Source organism: Perna viridis, chromosome 7 (genome assembly GCF_037379345.1).
Source record: "Perna viridis isolate PV_CMFRI_1.1 ecotype Kerala chromosome 7, ASM3737934v1, whole genome shotgun sequence".
NCBI classification, from domain to species: domain Eukaryota; kingdom Metazoa; phylum Mollusca; class Bivalvia; order Mytilida; family Mytilidae; genus Perna; species Perna viridis.
This window is the reverse complement of record NC_142451.1, coordinates 4,565,769-4,582,808: the sequence shown is the minus strand read 5'-3', so window position 1 is coordinate 4,582,808 and position 17,040 is coordinate 4,565,769. Positions and strand designations below refer to the sequence as shown.

The 17,040-nt window shown below is 33.6% G+C and overlaps 1 protein-coding gene across 1 annotated transcript; it reads right to left on the bottom strand.

Annotated features, from left to right (window-relative positions):
• Positions 1-78: 78 nt before the first annotated feature.
• On the bottom strand, positions 79-11,262 carry LOC148611038 (DBH-like monooxygenase protein 1 homolog). The gene is made up of 11 exons (XM_088595205.1): positions 10,978-11,262; positions 9,803-9,949; positions 8,122-8,295; positions 7,272-7,355; positions 6,059-6,229; positions 5,624-5,726; positions 4,655-4,821; positions 3,537-3,728; positions 1,387-1,446; positions 835-1,083; positions 79-153 (listed from the first exon to the last, which is right to left on the bottom strand). Exons 1-11 carry the CDS (start codon positions 11,260-11,262, stop codon positions 79-81), a joined length of 1,707 nt encoding a protein of 568 aa, XP_088451331.1.
• Positions 11,263-17,040: the final 5,778 nt, after the last annotated feature.

Below are 17,040 nucleotides of genomic sequence, written 5' to 3'. Positions count from 1 at the left end.
TAATAAAATAACAATCTAGAAGTTTATACAATTGTATTTTATTTCAGACATACGAGTAGGCGGGTCAATAAGTTTTTACTAAACATCGCACATTGAGGGAGGTGGGTGGTAGAGTTTTGAAGCTCGCAATCTATCCACATGTTTGAATTCCAACTGAAACAAAATGTAAATCGTTTACCTTGCTCTAATACAGACATAATTAAGAAATTAATCACGTGTACTTTTCGTAGATATGTTAGACAAAATTATGCAAATTATGTTAAATAAGTGTTCTGATATTCGTACCAAATGCTTTCGTAAGGTGAATTTAACCAACATGGGATGGAGAAATTTTGATAAAACTGCACATTTTGAATTCATGCATTGTTTACATTCATTATAAAGTTTGTTTCTGACAGTTCAAGTAAATAAATTTCCACTCATACGAACTACTGATAACGTTTTCTGCGAATTGGGTAATTGTTATTGAAGCGGATGTAAAACCATTTTTTTTTTCATTTAGGAGTGTTGAATATCTATTATATTGGGGTTTTGTTTATATTCAGTAGCGCATATCGTTATAGCTCAGTAAAATTTCGTGGTACTGTTTTGGTGATATAGCCCTTTATCTCAATGAGGAGCAACAAACACGGATCTGTAACTGATGCAAGAAGACTCTCATTTTGGTTTGCTATCCTCTTCCAAAATCTATCTTTATTTTAATGTTCAAGTGATTGGAATGTAAGATAGGAATCATATCTAGAAGCACATCTTGGTGAAGTACTCTACTAACCTCACATGTAAATATGATCATTTTTATATTATAGTGAAAGTACTTCAACTTTATAAACTTACATATGATGGAATCCTTGAGTAACAAGATGCCCTGTATTTGGTCTTCTCGATGTTTTGTCTGTACAGTAACCTGGAATGACGGTCTTCCCAATCATAACCGTCAAAAAACTTCAATTTCTCTGCAATTGATTTGTTATGAATCTCGGCAAAGGTGTCGAAAATGGGATCTGCTAGGCAACCATCCAATGGCATTCTGGGATAGTAAAACAAGAATGCAATGCACATTTCGTCCGTTGTTGCTTCTCCACCCTGTGTAAAACCAAGGAAAACTAGTTTTAGAAAATTAATAAAAAGTCACGTGCTTGACATCAAGACAACAAATGAGATATGTCAGCAGGAGTTTAAGGTTAAAACTAGTCGGTGAATTTGAAATAGCGAGTAAAGTCAATCTTTCTAGCTGTTTGTAGAGTGCATGTCTGAACTACTATAATGATGTTAGAAAATTACAATACCGTATGTCAATCTTATTTCGGTTATTTAATATTTTTATACCATAGATTAAGTTTGTTCTTGGATTTGTGGTCATTATCGTTTAATGATTTATGAACATGCCTTCGTAAGATTTCGCCTTGATGTAGAGTCGTAAGTACACTGAGTAATTAAACTGTCACCCTGAAATAAATAATATATTGTCGTTAATTTGAAAATCACCCTTAAATACAAAAAATTAAATACTATTTTCTCAATCTACAGTAAAAAAAACTTTTATCCAAACAATGATATAGTAGTAGGTTGGTTTGTTTGTTTTTTGGGGGATTTCAACCACGTGTATGCTATATGACAATTAAGTTTTCCTCAAGGGAAGACAACTCTTCTGTCGGGAGTGAACTACATGGATTTTATGGAGACATTTGTAGAATTTATACATGTGTGATAATTTTGTTTTCATTATAGGACGACAAATCTTTTAACAAGGATAAAAATTTCTTAGATTGAACAAAAAATAGTATATTTTAAATAACTCGTGAAGTGTCATGGACTGTACTGTGTTATCAAACTCATTTTCGAACGAATTCAGGCACCAGACCAAATATTGGCAAACAAATACCAAAGCGACAGCTATAAGCTTATTATCTCAAAACATGGCCTAAAGGTGAAAACAGGATCTACATACATAATTCAATGAACCGAATAAAATAAATTGCATATTAAAACTGAAGGTAAGAGAAACAAGACGTCATACAAAACACTAAAGCGCTAGCAGTATGAACTCCAACGAAAATAAAAGAACAGCGTTACAATGCCCCCCGCGGAAAAAAAGTGCGGAAAACTGCCCCCGCGGAAAAAAAGTGCAGAAAACTTTGAATTCACTGAAATTTCTTAAGTCCAAGGGCCGTAACTTCTGAAAAAATCATTCAACCGTAACCAAAGTCGAACTTCTCATAGTAAGACTACATAAAGATATATTAATCATTTGGTAAAAGTATTACAAAAAAGTGCGAAAAACTGTGAATTCAATAAAATTTTTTGAAATTCCAATGGCCATAACGTCCGTCAAAATCATTCAACCGTGACCAAATCCGAATTAAACTGTAACTCTTCAAGATATGGTCACATATCAAAAACAAACTTATTTGGTAAAAGCATTACAAAAAAAGTGCGGAAATGCGGACGAACGGATGGACGCCCGGCATTTCCATGTCCCTAGGGGACAAAAAGAAAAGTACAAAAACGGGAGTGACATCAGGTGGTCCAGAAGGGCCTCTAAGGGTGCACTATATAGTTCACTTAGGCGCACTTTTTCGCACACCAAGTTGGTGCTGTCTAATTTTGTAAAACTTAAATTTAAGTTGAAATTTATACATAGACAGATAATATATGTAATAGTAAAAAAGTGTACTTTAAATGAAGAAACGTATCCGGAATATTTCAGTCCCATGCCGTATTAGGTTTTCTCCTCAGAATCAGCTGGCTGATTTTCAAAACATCTTATTTCGCACCAACTTTCGGAACTAAAATTGCGGAGAAAATGAATCGAAAAGGGTGTTTTTATTTTTACCTTATTACACCTCCTTCATGCATGCTTCCGTCCTGTGCTAGTTTCTTAGAGCTTGATATTTTATAAAACATAATGGTTTCTATGACAATAATCACTAATTTACATTTGAATTACTTTAACCTTCGCACACCAAGGGTTAGATAAATATATACTTTTTATGGAAAAAAAACACTTGAAATTTCGGTGTGGACTACCTCAAAACAGCTTGATTTCAACTAAATGAGACCACATTTTCATAACTTATCTAACCTTATAGTACTACCTAAGGTAATAATATGTATATACTTTCTGGAACTATGGAGAACAACTGATTTGAACTTGTCTTTGTTATTCACGCCAAAGTACTTTAAACCCGCTGCATTTTTTGCGCCTGTCCTAAGTCATGCATTTCTGGCTCCTGTATGAATTGTTTCGTTTTCACTTTCAGTTTTCTTTCATATTGCAAAAGTACATAGGGGCAACTGTTTCGCTGTACCTGTGTAGTATGCTTCTTAGTGCCAGCTGCAGTCTTTCCTGTGGTGTGAGGATTTCCTCGCAATTCATTGAAGACCCATGGGTGGCCTTAAACTGTCATTTTTCATTCCAGGTGGGTTGTTTTCCCTTTGACATATTCATCATATCCAATCTCGTTATATCATGTATTAAATGTTGCTGTTAATTTATAATTTTTGTGTTTATTTCTTCGACTGTCCACTTTTCTTACCATTTTTAGAGGAACCTCCTTTGGAAAGAGTCTTATCTGTTGGTAATTGAAATCATACGCTTGATCGTCTGCAAATGGTTCTATTTCCTGGCCATTCCGTAAATGATATGTAGACATAGCATATGCAAGAAGGTGTGAGTGTTGCCATGCAGCAAAAACATTCACTTCTTGTCCAGGCATGTCTTTCAACCCCTTGAAATGTAAAATCACTTTAATTTATGTTTACTTAATGAAGAAAAAATACACAGATCATAGTCTAACAAATCGATGAAAAATTTGATATTGTCAGATGAATTAATCTACAAATGTTGACTGTGTATTGGTTGCTGTAGTTATAATAATCCATAAACAGTAGACACGCTAATTGTCTATCTATAATATTTTCTCATGGTGCGATAACACTTGAGGTTTGAATGTTTGATGTAACTCCCCAGGTACCAAATTCTGCGATTTATTTTCAGACACAGAAAAAAACCTGAACATGGTGACAAGAAATATGATATCTGTACTTTTGTGTAAATTCAGATATGATGTTAACCTAGATAAATTTATAGATTTTGTTCTCTCATTAAGTGTCATCTTAGTATTTTAACAAATGATTGTTTGACCATGTACAATAATACAAGCCCCGTTCAGGTCCGGGTGTTGAAAGAATAGGCCTGCAGCAGCGCTAAGCTTGTCGTAAAAGGCGACTAAATAGTGCTCAGAATCCTAGCCGGGGCTAGGGCGTTCTGCCCACAGAGCAACTGGGATGTGTGCCCCAGGTGGTGGAATGGGGTATCCCTGGCGTGTTACATGCTGGGGTTGTCAGGCTATAATACGGAAAACCAGACCTCAAACCATAGTGGTGCACCGTGTTGGGAAAGATGCCACGTTCCTCGCACCCTACTGTGGTATTCTCCCGGAGTAGGAACCATAGGGCTCCGCCAAAGGAGGCTAAATTGCCCGACCCTACCCACCTCTCCCTATTTCCAGTGGCAATCAAAATTTGTCGACCCCATTGTCCTTGTGTCCGATCCCTTTTTCATTTCATCATCATTTCATGTTCATCGTCTGAATATAGCTGAAATATTGCTGCTCGGAATCCGAACAAACAAACAAACAATAGTACAAATAACCTTTTCTATACATTCGGCTTGACAGAAACCTGTCGTGACAAAGTTTGTTTCATGAGGTGGTATTAAATGAGTTGGTCCAATCTGCACGCCAGTCGTTAGAAGTCCAGCGTCATATTCTCGAAGCTCTGGTGTGTAAGTTATACGCATGCCTGAACTATCAACGATGTCTACAAAAGACAAAGGAAATGCTACCTATGATGGTAAAAATTAAAAGGTCTGAGTGAAATGTTCACTGTTTTATCAATGTAATTTCAATAATAGTATATGATTTTTACGAAGCACAAACTCCAGGATTGAGCAGAATAATAAGATACTAATTTTCAATCAACCAAGACTTCAAACAATTCCGATATATATATAGAAAAATTAAATTCAATATGCTTGCAGGCGCTCGTGTGTTCAAAGTTCAAGTTTTAATATTTCGACTGGAAACAAATCCTTTCAGCACAGCAGCTCAAAATTCGGAATCCCTAAAGCATTGTGATGTTTTTTCTTGGGTCTCACTTACATGTACCACTTCCATGTCAAATGTGGTACCAAAAACACACTGAGTCTAGATTTATGCATTGCAGCTACACAATTTACACGCGCGCTGAACAAAAATAGTCTAAATAAAACTGAGAATGGGTACTTTAAATTCATATTTTTTAATTTACTACACAAGTGAATGAATATTGTTTAAATATGTGAGAAAATTGCCTTCATATGCATGCTATTAGCAGAGAAAGGTAAAAAAATGGATTTTCAATATTTAATGTTTAATCTGTCTTTTCTTTGGTAATTTTTGTGGAGAAAAACTTCTTCGATCATCGTACCATTAATACTATAAATGAAAGCCATATTTTCCATGTTTCGCAATTGCGTGCATCTTTATGTTACCTTGGAAAATACTTCTTACATATCAAGTAGAAGAAACCATATAACTGGTTAGTGAGAATGGTATCTTTGTTAATTGCTGGTTTAACTCACCATCACGAAGGTCGGGGTTGTTATAATGGACTTCCATGATGTATGTAGCATCGTCTTCAGGCTCACCAATCGGCATGCCAACTTTCGCGGGGAAGAAAAAATCCTGAATCCAAGAAATAAACAATTCAAACAAACGACAAAGAAGTACATGTACATGTATGATTCCATATAAGTTCTGTCTACTTTCATATCGATCTGTTGTGTGCCTGCAAAAGTCATCTATACCTGTTTTTTATTTATTTATTTTTTTTAATTTTGTGTGTGTTTTCTTTTTTTTTTTTCGTTTTACTTTTTGTTTCCTTTTTTTCATTCCACACATCAAATGAATGTCAGCACAAACTGCATATCTTAATGCACTAATTAGTCTGTTCACTAAAATCATGGCCATATACCTACCAAAGTGATGATGTAGCGAAATAAAGACGATATAGTTACCTGTCCACCGTATTCCCATCCGAAGAAAACACTTCCACATGGTGCAACATCTCTACCATTGAGATAACAGAAATAATCTCGGTTGATCCATTCTTTACTTAGGGTTGGACACTTATAGACTAGTATATGATGGACATATAGTTCATTCCCATGCTGAATATGTGGCTCAAACTGAAAGAAAAGTTGAACAGACAGATATCACTGACTATTTCACTTAATACCATTAAACTTTGATTAATTAGTATGTGGGAAAATAGCAATGACGAAACAGTCATAATCAAGGTAGAATATAGATCTACTGCAAGTTGTAGATACCGAGAGATATATTGAGATTAATTATCCATTAATTATCGAGTGATCGTGTACTGTTATAATGCTAATATTTCGTTTTTACGATTTACAATAACTAAGACAAGTAAACTCGATGAGAAGGTCAAACATTTTAATTTGTAAACACACTCTGCAGAATAGTGACAGAGGAAGGTAAAATCGTCTGCCACTTTTAACGAATATATACACAAAATACCGAATCGTTTGCATGGGGTGGATCAAATAAGTCAAAATCCAAAAACTTGACCTAAACGTGAACACATGAAATAAAGAATATCTACATACAATGTAGCGAACTGAATTTACAAAGATTACATATAAAAAAAATGAAGATTTGGGAAACAAGACGTCACATAAAAAATGAAGATTTGGGAAACAAGACGTCACATAAAAAAGCTAAAGAACTAGCAATATGAATTCCAAGAAAAAAAAAACTGGTAGTGACATCAGGTGATCCGAAAGGGTAAGCATGTCCTGCTCTGCAAGCAGCACCCATCATATTGCAATTTAGTATCTGAGTAAATGTTAGTACAATAGCCATCATCAATTATTTTTAAATAGAGAATTTGATTTTAAACTTGATATCACAAAGCAACAAATCATGCAAAAAAAATACAGCATAGAGCCAAAAAAAATACCAAAAGATTTTAAATGAAAAAAAATATACCTCTCTGAAATCACTAACACGAATGCAAGACGTTTCCAAATAAAGGATAAAATGAATTTACAATTAAAAAAATGCAACTAAAATATTTAGCCGTACCTGCGTGTGAATATTCGTGTACCTCGAATTTTGGACATATTTTTAAAAACAATTTATTTCATTAATCATAGAATAAAACTCAAAATAAAAAGCCTTCTGAAAATACCTATAGCTCTATACCTTGATCATGTGGTGTTTCTTCCCCAGATCAGAGAGCGAGAATGTCTTGCATCTGTAGGTTGTCTCTTGGGGTGGTATTCGGTACTACAAGTATAATATACATGTATCGTAGTCATTACTTATATAATGAAAAAGGTAATCACGATTACAAATTGGAATATCAAAGTCAATGTGGTTCATTGTCACTTTTAAGCTTTTGAACTAAAACATTTTAAAAGATATTTTTTTTAAACAATAAAAATGTGCATGATAAATAAGTTCTCTTTTGGTCAGAAATTGGCATTTCAATAATTATTTAAAATCATTCTTTTTTACAGATTGATATAGTAGTAGACTGTTGTAGTACATTCCCATAATCCCATGAGAAACAAAAATGTTACGTTTGTATTGTTTCTTTGTTATCATCACTCTATGCCATCAGCCCTGCCAAGAAGTATTGTTTATATTCTGCATGACTCAGTTTGGTATCTTACATTGAACTACATTTCGTGACTTTATATTTATACTGTAGCTAATGTATTAAACCATAAATAAATAAAAAACAATTTTCAAAGCAGACTCCTTTTTGTACTTTGTAATTTGTTAAATTTCTCACTCTGAAATTAAAAAAAAATGTCGCATTCAAAAGTGAAATCACTCATGAGATGTTATTGTTCAATGAATATCTCAATGTTCTGTCAATGTTTTGATAACCAGTTTATTTTGAATGAGAAGGGTGTTAAACTCTACGTCATAATAAATAAGGATGACAAGTCCATTCTTCATCTGGTTAGTAAAACGAATCCTATAAAACAGAAATAATCACAATTATAAGCGATGTAAATATATCAGTAAATTGAATTCAACATACCTTATCATGCAACAAGTCCCTTGTCATAATATTTCCTGTAATTTCAGGTTTGACGACAGCATTCAGGAGGTATATAAACTTTACACCCCTGCTCTCGCTACCATGCCATCTCATATCCTCCTCAGAATCTGGGTCTTCATCCCGGTGGGCAAAAATTATCCTTGCTGTATCGTCCTTCAAGAGATACAAATCGTTTTAACTTTTGTTACTTTTTTTCTATGCTTCATATTGCTTACAGTTGTAGAAAGGAATAGTGAAAACATAGCAAAGACCTAAATGTTAGTTACATATAAGGAAGCCCATTGAGCTCATTTTCGTAGACTGAAAAATATATTTTCGCCTAATAACGCGAAACTTTTGCATATTAACTCGAAACTTGCACGTAATTACGTATACATGAAATAACGCGATAATTTCGCGTAATAATGCGAAACTTATGTAAAATATTTCATATATATTATGAAAACAAGCATTATGGAGACCGAGATTTTATTTTATTTTTTTCAAATGTCTATCAGTTAGTTGAAATGTACGTAGCAGTGAGCTTCCTCGCTGCCATATTGGTCCTTGAAAGTGAAAGCATTCTGAAACGATGACAACCAAGAACCTATTAAGCGGCCGCCATTTTCTTGACATATCAAACCTTCATAGTGATCCCAACATAATCATTGGGGAGAGGGACAGCTAGGTAATTTGTATGCCCCTGCTTAAAAAAAACATTAGGTAGGTAGCATCTATTGGCTCGGTTAAGTGCAGATACATACTTTATATTCTTGTCATTTCTGTTGTTGATGCATTTTTATTTTGGGAGGAAAATAAGATAGCTTCAAGATTCAAGTGAGAGTGTTTTAATCCACAAGTTTATATCTGTACTCACATTATCGCATATAAAAACGAGTAATACTTTTCTCTTGATAGTATTTTAGTGTTCATGATTGGTTCTCCTATATTCCGTTTTTGTTTTGTTTTTGTTTTTGTTTGTTTCTTGTTTTGTTTTATGTTTTTGGTTTCTTTCCGTCACATTTTCATCCTTGATTTAAATTTACATTAATGACCAAACAAAATATAAATACTACTTTATATAAAGAACAAAACAATTTTAAATTCCTCCATTTCGAACTCCAACGCTAAAAAGGGAAAATTGAAGTATCTAGAAAAAAATTAGTCAAAGTGTAAAAATACAAGCGGACAAATCATGCGTTTTCTTCTTTTATAAATACAAACAAGACAAACGTTTCGCGTTATTTCGCGAAAAGGTCTACGAAAATGAGCTCAAAGAACTTTCGTTTACATACATCTATCGATCAACACAAATGGAAGAAATGGCATGTCATGTGAAAACTCAAGAAAACTCTAAACTTAACTATAATGTGCTGAAATGTCTTAATTGAGATAACTCAGTAGTATACAAAAGCAAAAGTCCATATCATTTCATAATACAAAACTTGCACATCAAAATAAAAGATACATGTATACAACGTATTTTTCTTTTTGAAATGAATTATAAGAGGGGGTGAATGCAGCCAGCCTCTCCGTTTAGTAATACATGGTTAGTAGATAATTAAGTGTTATGCTTAAAAACGAAGTGGTTGGTATTAAATTTCATGTTACATTTGTTATAATAATTGTGATACATATATTTGCATAATGAGATTTTTGAATAAACTATATCTTTATATACCGATATTTTATAGTCGTTTTCATCACAGGTATCAAGTTTCCTAACGAACTTCAGTATTGTACCGAAATCATTTTCTTCTCCATGTAGAAGGACATAGTCTTGTGATCGGTCCTTTATTGGAGGGCTGTGTTCTGTTGTATGGTAATCCTAGATATACCAAAGTAAATAGTTGATGACTTACAGTTCTCGTATACGGATTCATTCATTCCCATGTCAACAATTCTGATATTTTGATTAATTATAATCTTTTTAATAGTATACATTGAATTTCAAACAATAGTATAGTATAATTATTATAAATGATTTATGCTAATTCTGCTAAAATTCTATTTGTTTCTTGGTCTCCTATGAACTAGTTTTTGTCATTAACCATTAACATACCAAGACCCGATATCAGTTTCAGAGATTTACCTGCAAACAATATTTCACCAGGCCCATGAAATGTTGTTATTGTTTTAAGCCATGACACTTTATACGCATCTCATACAGACACTGTACTCATTTCAATAATTATGCTCGGAAAATATCTCAGCTTAATTAAAGGAAGTTCCTAATATGTTAAATTACCAATGAAAAAAAAATGGAAAAGTAGGAAAATTAATGATGACGAGAACATGGATATCAGTAATATTTGATATAGTTTTCAATCGTTATGATATTATATTATAATTTTCTATAGTACAATATTTTCACATGTTAGCACACTGACAATTACAGAAATTATATGCTTGTATCAAATGTGTTATTTTGAAAATGGTTGGAAATTATTTTAAAAGACATTGAGCTGGAGTTTTAGAAGTTCGGGAAAATAGTATTTTATTTAAAATATTAAATCGGTTTTTCAGGATAAAAAGACTAAACACACATACAAATTTTATCATTTTTGTTGCCTCTTTAAACTGAAAAGATTGCCAACTAAAACTTTTATTACACGATTGCAGAATAACTAATGGATATTCATCGCATTTCTCTTCTGTTACAGAATGCAAAATAAAGCACGAGTTGTTTCCATTGAAACATATCGGTGTCCAGTGTCAAACTTAAAGCTTCCTATAATGGTTTTTCATAATGTTATGCAAATATCAATTAGTTGCAGTTATTAATAAGAACTTTCTAAGCTATATTCAATTTGATATAACAATAATGTAATCTCTCTTTGTACATTACAAACTTACCGCAAAGTAAGTAATTCCATCCTTAACCCAACCGACGACGACGTCGGAGGGGAACATTTTACCATTAGGAGAAAGGCCAAAGCCGACATATCCCCGGGTTCTGGCATGAAGCTCAAAAGTTATATGTGTTTGGTTAAAATTCCAGAATAGGTGAAAGTGTCTATTAGTATCTAAAACATCGTAAAATGCGAAATCTTCAGTTGGAATCGGCACAAGAGAAATAAATCCTTTTGGTAAGCTAAAAACGGCTGTAAAGCAAGCACATAAGATAAGTATCGTGTACATAGTGGCATATAAGAGCAGATGGAGATGCAGTTTTATAGCCCCTGAGTATGTTACGCAAGAAGTCCTACTCGGGAAATTTTTCGGTGGACAAGGAGGCCAATCATATAGTGAGAATCAGGCATATGTGGATACATCTTTTTGTGATATTTTTTATCGCAGAAACGCAGTATATAAACCGATAAAACACTTTTGACACAAATTATAGAGCTGAAATAGGATGAAAAAGAGTAAAAAATATTTGGCCTGTTTTGTGGGAATTTTAATTAATATTGTGGTGAGAAATTTTTGTATAGCGTATAGCAGTTAATCAAATTTTCCAATAATTGAATCTTTCTCCATTATCCTAAATCTGTGTATAAGGGTTGTCTTTAGGATGCACTGGATGTAGTTTAGTAATTCACTAAGTCCGCAGAATCGTTTACATGTAGTTGGTTTAAGTGTATCAATGTTTCGGTAGTGTCTGATTCTTATAAGGATCTGTACTTAATTAAATGTTTATACAAACACAAAACGACAGATATCTTAATTGTTTATGTTATGATATTTGCCATTGGCCAGCAATGACCGTCTACATTCCCATAGTTGTACATTGTGTGTATCTTAAATATCACCTGTTTGGTTTCCTTTTATTACTGAACTATTAATCTTTACCAGTAAAAAAATAAACAAATACTTCAAATTAAATTAAAACATGTAAAATTGACTTTCACATCGATAACCTAGTTTTTTTTTAAATGTTATATTAATATAATATCAATACAATTTTCTACACGTTCGATCTACAACAGAAATCAAAGACTGGAGTCTTCAAAGTTGCTAATCGTCAAATATTCTTTGCCAATGATTTGGGCTTGTTTTCAACATCCAGGCGAATTCAATGGTCTAACTTAACTACCACAACCATTTCCTTAATGGATTGACTTGGTTCAGAATTACAAAAATCACAATTTTTAGAAAACTGAATTTTGGATATTTTAAGTCGATTGATTTTATATACATTCAAATTGTTTTACATTTCACATCTTGTGACTATATCGTACATTTGTTAATTACTAGCAAAATAAGTGTATTGCTTTTTGAAAATAATACATACCTGAAATTTAAGAACGTTACAAAAGTTATGTTTGTTTTAAAAGTTCATTAGAGCTTGTGTTGTAATGTTTTATATTTCCCGACTTTACTTTTGAACTTTGAACTTTGAACTTATTTGTGTAACGCAACAGTCCGTCAATTAGCTAAGATCAAACTTCAAGCAAAGTTGCGATATGCTCTATTTAAAATCGTGTTACTGCGATCGTAACCGTGATTACCCGAAAGTTCTCGTATGAAGCTAGAACTTACGGTTCTACGGTACCGATTAGCAGCATAAGGTGGTGTAGTAATATAGAGTTATGCAAATCATATACGAATGTACAGTATTAAAATTACGAGTGCAAGAGTCGGTAACAATACTAGCGACTTGAAAAGGAAGAAAGAAAATTGTCAAGGAAAGTTGGTTTTAATGTCATGGAATAACTAACTTCAATTTCGTCGCCTTTGTCCCACGAGTATCAAAGAAGGTATTTTATTTCATTTGTTTTTGGAGGCTTCCAAATAAATCTGATCTTGCAAAAACTTTTATAACAATGAAATTAATGTACCATCATATATTTCTCCAAAGACAGATCTGATTAAAACTAAAAGAGTATTATTTAAAGATCTTTTTTTTTCATGTACAACAGAAGCTGATCGCTGTTTTAATTTTATATGAAAATAAATATCTAATACATGTGAGATTCATAGAATGTTTTTATTGTGTGTGTGTGGTTTCTTGCTTTTGTTACCAAAGAACGCCAATATAGTAAAAGAGAAGATATTTTGAGGGTTCTTTTGCCTGACGTCACGGCGTCAGGCATATGTAAGGCTAAACACGACTTCCGGTTTTGATCTGTTCCCTGGCAATAATAATTTAAACCAAGGGACGTGTAAAAATTTGTAAACTAGTAATCAAACTGGTACTGATCTCATCAAAGTATGGAAAACCAGTTCAAAGTTCACAGAATCCTATGACGACACACGCATGAGTGATACGTAGGTGAACTCTTTTTGTGTCACCTAATCATGTGACCGGGCTAAGGGTAAATCAGCATCACCGGCTTACAAGCGACAAGTATATAAAAATCATGGACGCGATCTCGTTATAATAATTCACTGTCAAATAATTCGGTTCCAACGGGCCAGCCTGGTTCAATCGGCTTCAAGATTGTTTGCATCAACATATATAAATTTAAGAAGAAAGAAAAGATAAGATGCGAGTTTTCAGAGGAAATGTACATCAAGGTATGGAATATACTTTTGTGGCCTTGGTGACTTGCGTTTCCATGGAAGAGCATCTTAAAGGTCAAAGGGTAAAAAACGAAACTATACCGATTGTGTCGGAAAATGTTTTATCCTATAGTTCTATAGCGTGTATACCATTTCCATGCTGTCACTCATCTACTTCCTGTTTACGGAATACTTATGTGTTTTATATGGAAAATTTACAGGATGCAGGCGCGTAGCTGAGGCCAAATTGAAGTGTAGGCAAAATTACGGCAGGGGGTCTGACCCAGAAGGTCCAGGGGGCGAAGCCCCCCCTCCCCCGAAGCTCCGCGGAGATAGCGTTTTAGAGCATCATTTATGCCTCTTCTGGATGTATTTTATCTCCAAAAAAAAATGGCAAAATTAAGTGCAGGCAAAAGCTTTTTTGCCTAACGGCAGCTACGCGCCTGGGATGAATTAAAAGAATGATTAATTCTAATGCAATATATTTAACAAGAATACAATCAGTTTAAACAGAACGGATACGGAGACATGTAGCGCGACCAAAATCACAGAAAATACAACGACAATTCAATTAATGGTTTCCACTAGGTCCTCAACATGTGAATATTTTACTTTATAATGTATCCCTCCACTTTCGTGGGGAGGCATATTGTTTTCAGACTGACTGTGTGTCTATCACAAAGTTTGTCAGCGCAACTCCTCTGAAATCAACTGGTCAGAACTTTACGAAACGTGGTATGTAAGCTATTGGCATCACTTTCCGTCTGCCGTCGACGGCGGCGGCGATGCTGCAAACTTATAGTTTGTATTTTAAAAACAAAATTTAATTTATTATGGTATTAAGTATATCAGTTCTAACAAACAAAAAAATCCTTCAATAGTTTTTAATATCCAAACACATCTAAGCATATACTGTTATACTGAAAAACTGGGATCATATTACCCATTTTTCATGCTTGATTGATTGGCAATTTTTGCAATCATATCGATGTTCGGTCACTTTTTATGTACTACCTGGTTTTTCAGATATAAGGTGTGCTACTACCATATTTGAATTGATGAATGTCAACATCCCACCTAAATTAGGTCAAATGGCCTGCAAATAACACTTCAGTTACACAGTCAAGCTTAGGACTGGGTAAATTGTTCACATGGAGAAGTAATTAACTACCACATCAACCTTACTCTGAATATTTCCTCTCAAAATAATATCAAACATACTTGTAGACCAGATGAGAGCATAGTAATTGCTCTGTACGTCTGTCCGTTACAAAATCTTGTCCCGACTGTAACTCTTTTGTCTTTTGAGATAGATATTTGCCGTGAGGCTAGATCACCTCAAGACAAAGTGTCGCGTACCATTGATGATGACTTTTGACCTTGAGGTTAAATTATTGATTTTTACATAGTAATTTTTTGTCCGGTCTGTAATTTTTTGTCTCACAAGATAGTCCTTTTGATAGTTGGCATGTGGACAGATCACCTCTAAACATACTGTCTCCTAAGTTTATGATGTGCTCTGGTCTTGAAGTTGAATTAGTGATTTTTACATGGTTATTTCTTGTCCCGGCTGCAACTTTTTTGTCTTATGTGATAGGTTTTTTGATATTTTGAATGTGGATTGAACACCTCCAGATGAAATGTCGCACAGTATAGCTGATTACCCTGGGCTTTGAACTTTGATTTCAAGGTCAAATTATTTTATTTTCAATTCCTTTTTATTGTCAAAACATTTCCTCTCACACTTATCCACTATCTACAATGGTATGCATGTGACAAATAAGTAGTGTCTATCCACCATGATGTGCAAGTGACAAAAACAAACAGAGAGTAGATATTGGTCCCCCATTTGCGGGGCCCACAGAGAAGGTGGCCATCTCATCGATTTCTAGTTGCCTATACAAATTATTGCTAAAAGATTTTGTACAAGTACCAACCTAAATTTTAATTCTACCAAATTTTTAATTATCTTGACCTACATATTATATATGTAGGCTAACATATTTATTAAATGTTAAGTCAGGAAGATTTTTTGGAAAGCTAATACTTTTTGTAATATTATTGTTTTAATATCCTATTTATGCTTGTTAGTTTGGTTTTGGGAAGTCTTCAGTTATTGAACACTGTTCGATTTAAAAACTCTCAAATCATATATTTTTTTAAAAAGCTTATTTAATTAGACTAAATTATCATCCACGTGTTTCATTTGCTTTGTCAAACCTCGGACCATAATTTTTGTCATGTCATTGGAAGAATGACAACGGCACAGGAGCTGCCCTTGAGTTAATGTTGCCAAGTATCAGTTCTGGGTGTTATAGTGAAGATTCAAAAGTAATTTATTGAATGACTATATAGATTGATATGTTGAATCCGAGTCTTGAAAACGTTTCAAGTGGCGTTATAACTAATAATGAAGCTTCGAAGCGCTTGACAAAATTGGATACACTGGGTAATTGATGAAGTGTTGATCTAGAAATATCTGTTTCTGAAGGTTGCAACAGAAGATTCATTCTATTTAGAAAGATGCTTGAATAAGACAAAGCTAATCCGCAAATAATTGAAACTAGTGTTTCGACATTTTTAGAAATGAAAAGTATCGGTTTGTACCTGATATGCTATGCATGAGTGCAGTAATTTCTTTTGATGTAAATGAACACTATACTCGGAGTTGTGGTTTTGATACTAAGTATATTTTGTATCTTCCCTAAAAGTTTATTTTAAAGTAATTAATGTGTTTTTAAAATGTGAGAGTTAATGATTTTATAAATTAATATCATATTGAAATTTAATAGTTTTTTTCTCAAGATAATGCGTTTCAATTTTACAAAAATATGTTTGTGATTTTTTAATGTTGATGGCATTTTTCAGTTGTTCCTTCTAAACAGACCTGTTGGTTTGGGGGTTACAATATCGAATGCACGGCGTGTTTTTTTCCAATCGTAAGGATTCATGTTAAGAAAATGCATAGGGGAAATTTGTATCCATCAAAACACTTCACATCAAACTCAAGAAATATGCAATCAAACCAACGGAACATTGCAATCTTAGGATATGACGACAAAAAATTAAGTTATGAAAATAGAGCACAGAATTAAAAAAAAACGCACACACAAGGAAATAAAGAAATGCATACTACAACATAGAAATACTTTGTGGAACCAACTCCTCAGAGACAACTGAACAGAAATTGCTGAAACTCTGTAGGATTGTTAGTAACTATGTGCAGTTGCCCATATCCTAATGTCATTTGGATTTGACTAATTATACGAAAGTTGTGTGACTTTTTCAACTTTGTGCATACTACAATATAGTAATACTTTGTGAACGCTACTCTTCGGAGACCAAAGTCTCAGCCTCTTTGCTCAGCAAATCCATCTAAAAATATAAAAATGCAAGAATATAAAAATCAGTACCAAAATAAGATCACCCTGTCACTCATTTTCCATACGAACCACTCAGATTATGGTCCAAATC

Excerpts from the sequence above, each read along its gene's own strand:
- LOC148611038 (XM_088595205.1), bottom strand. The coding sequence starts at position 11,262 with ATGTACACGATACTTATCTTATGTGCTTGCTTTACAGCCGTTTTTAGC. Across the intron at positions 6,230-7,271 it reads AGAAACACCACATGATCAAG|TTTGAGCCACATATTCAGCA; the intron begins GTATAGAGCTAT and ends CTTTTCTTTCAG. Across the intron at positions 154-834 it reads ACTCAAGGATTCCATCATAT|TTGGAATTCAAACATGTGGA; the intron begins GTAAGTTTATAA and ends ATTTTGTTTCAG.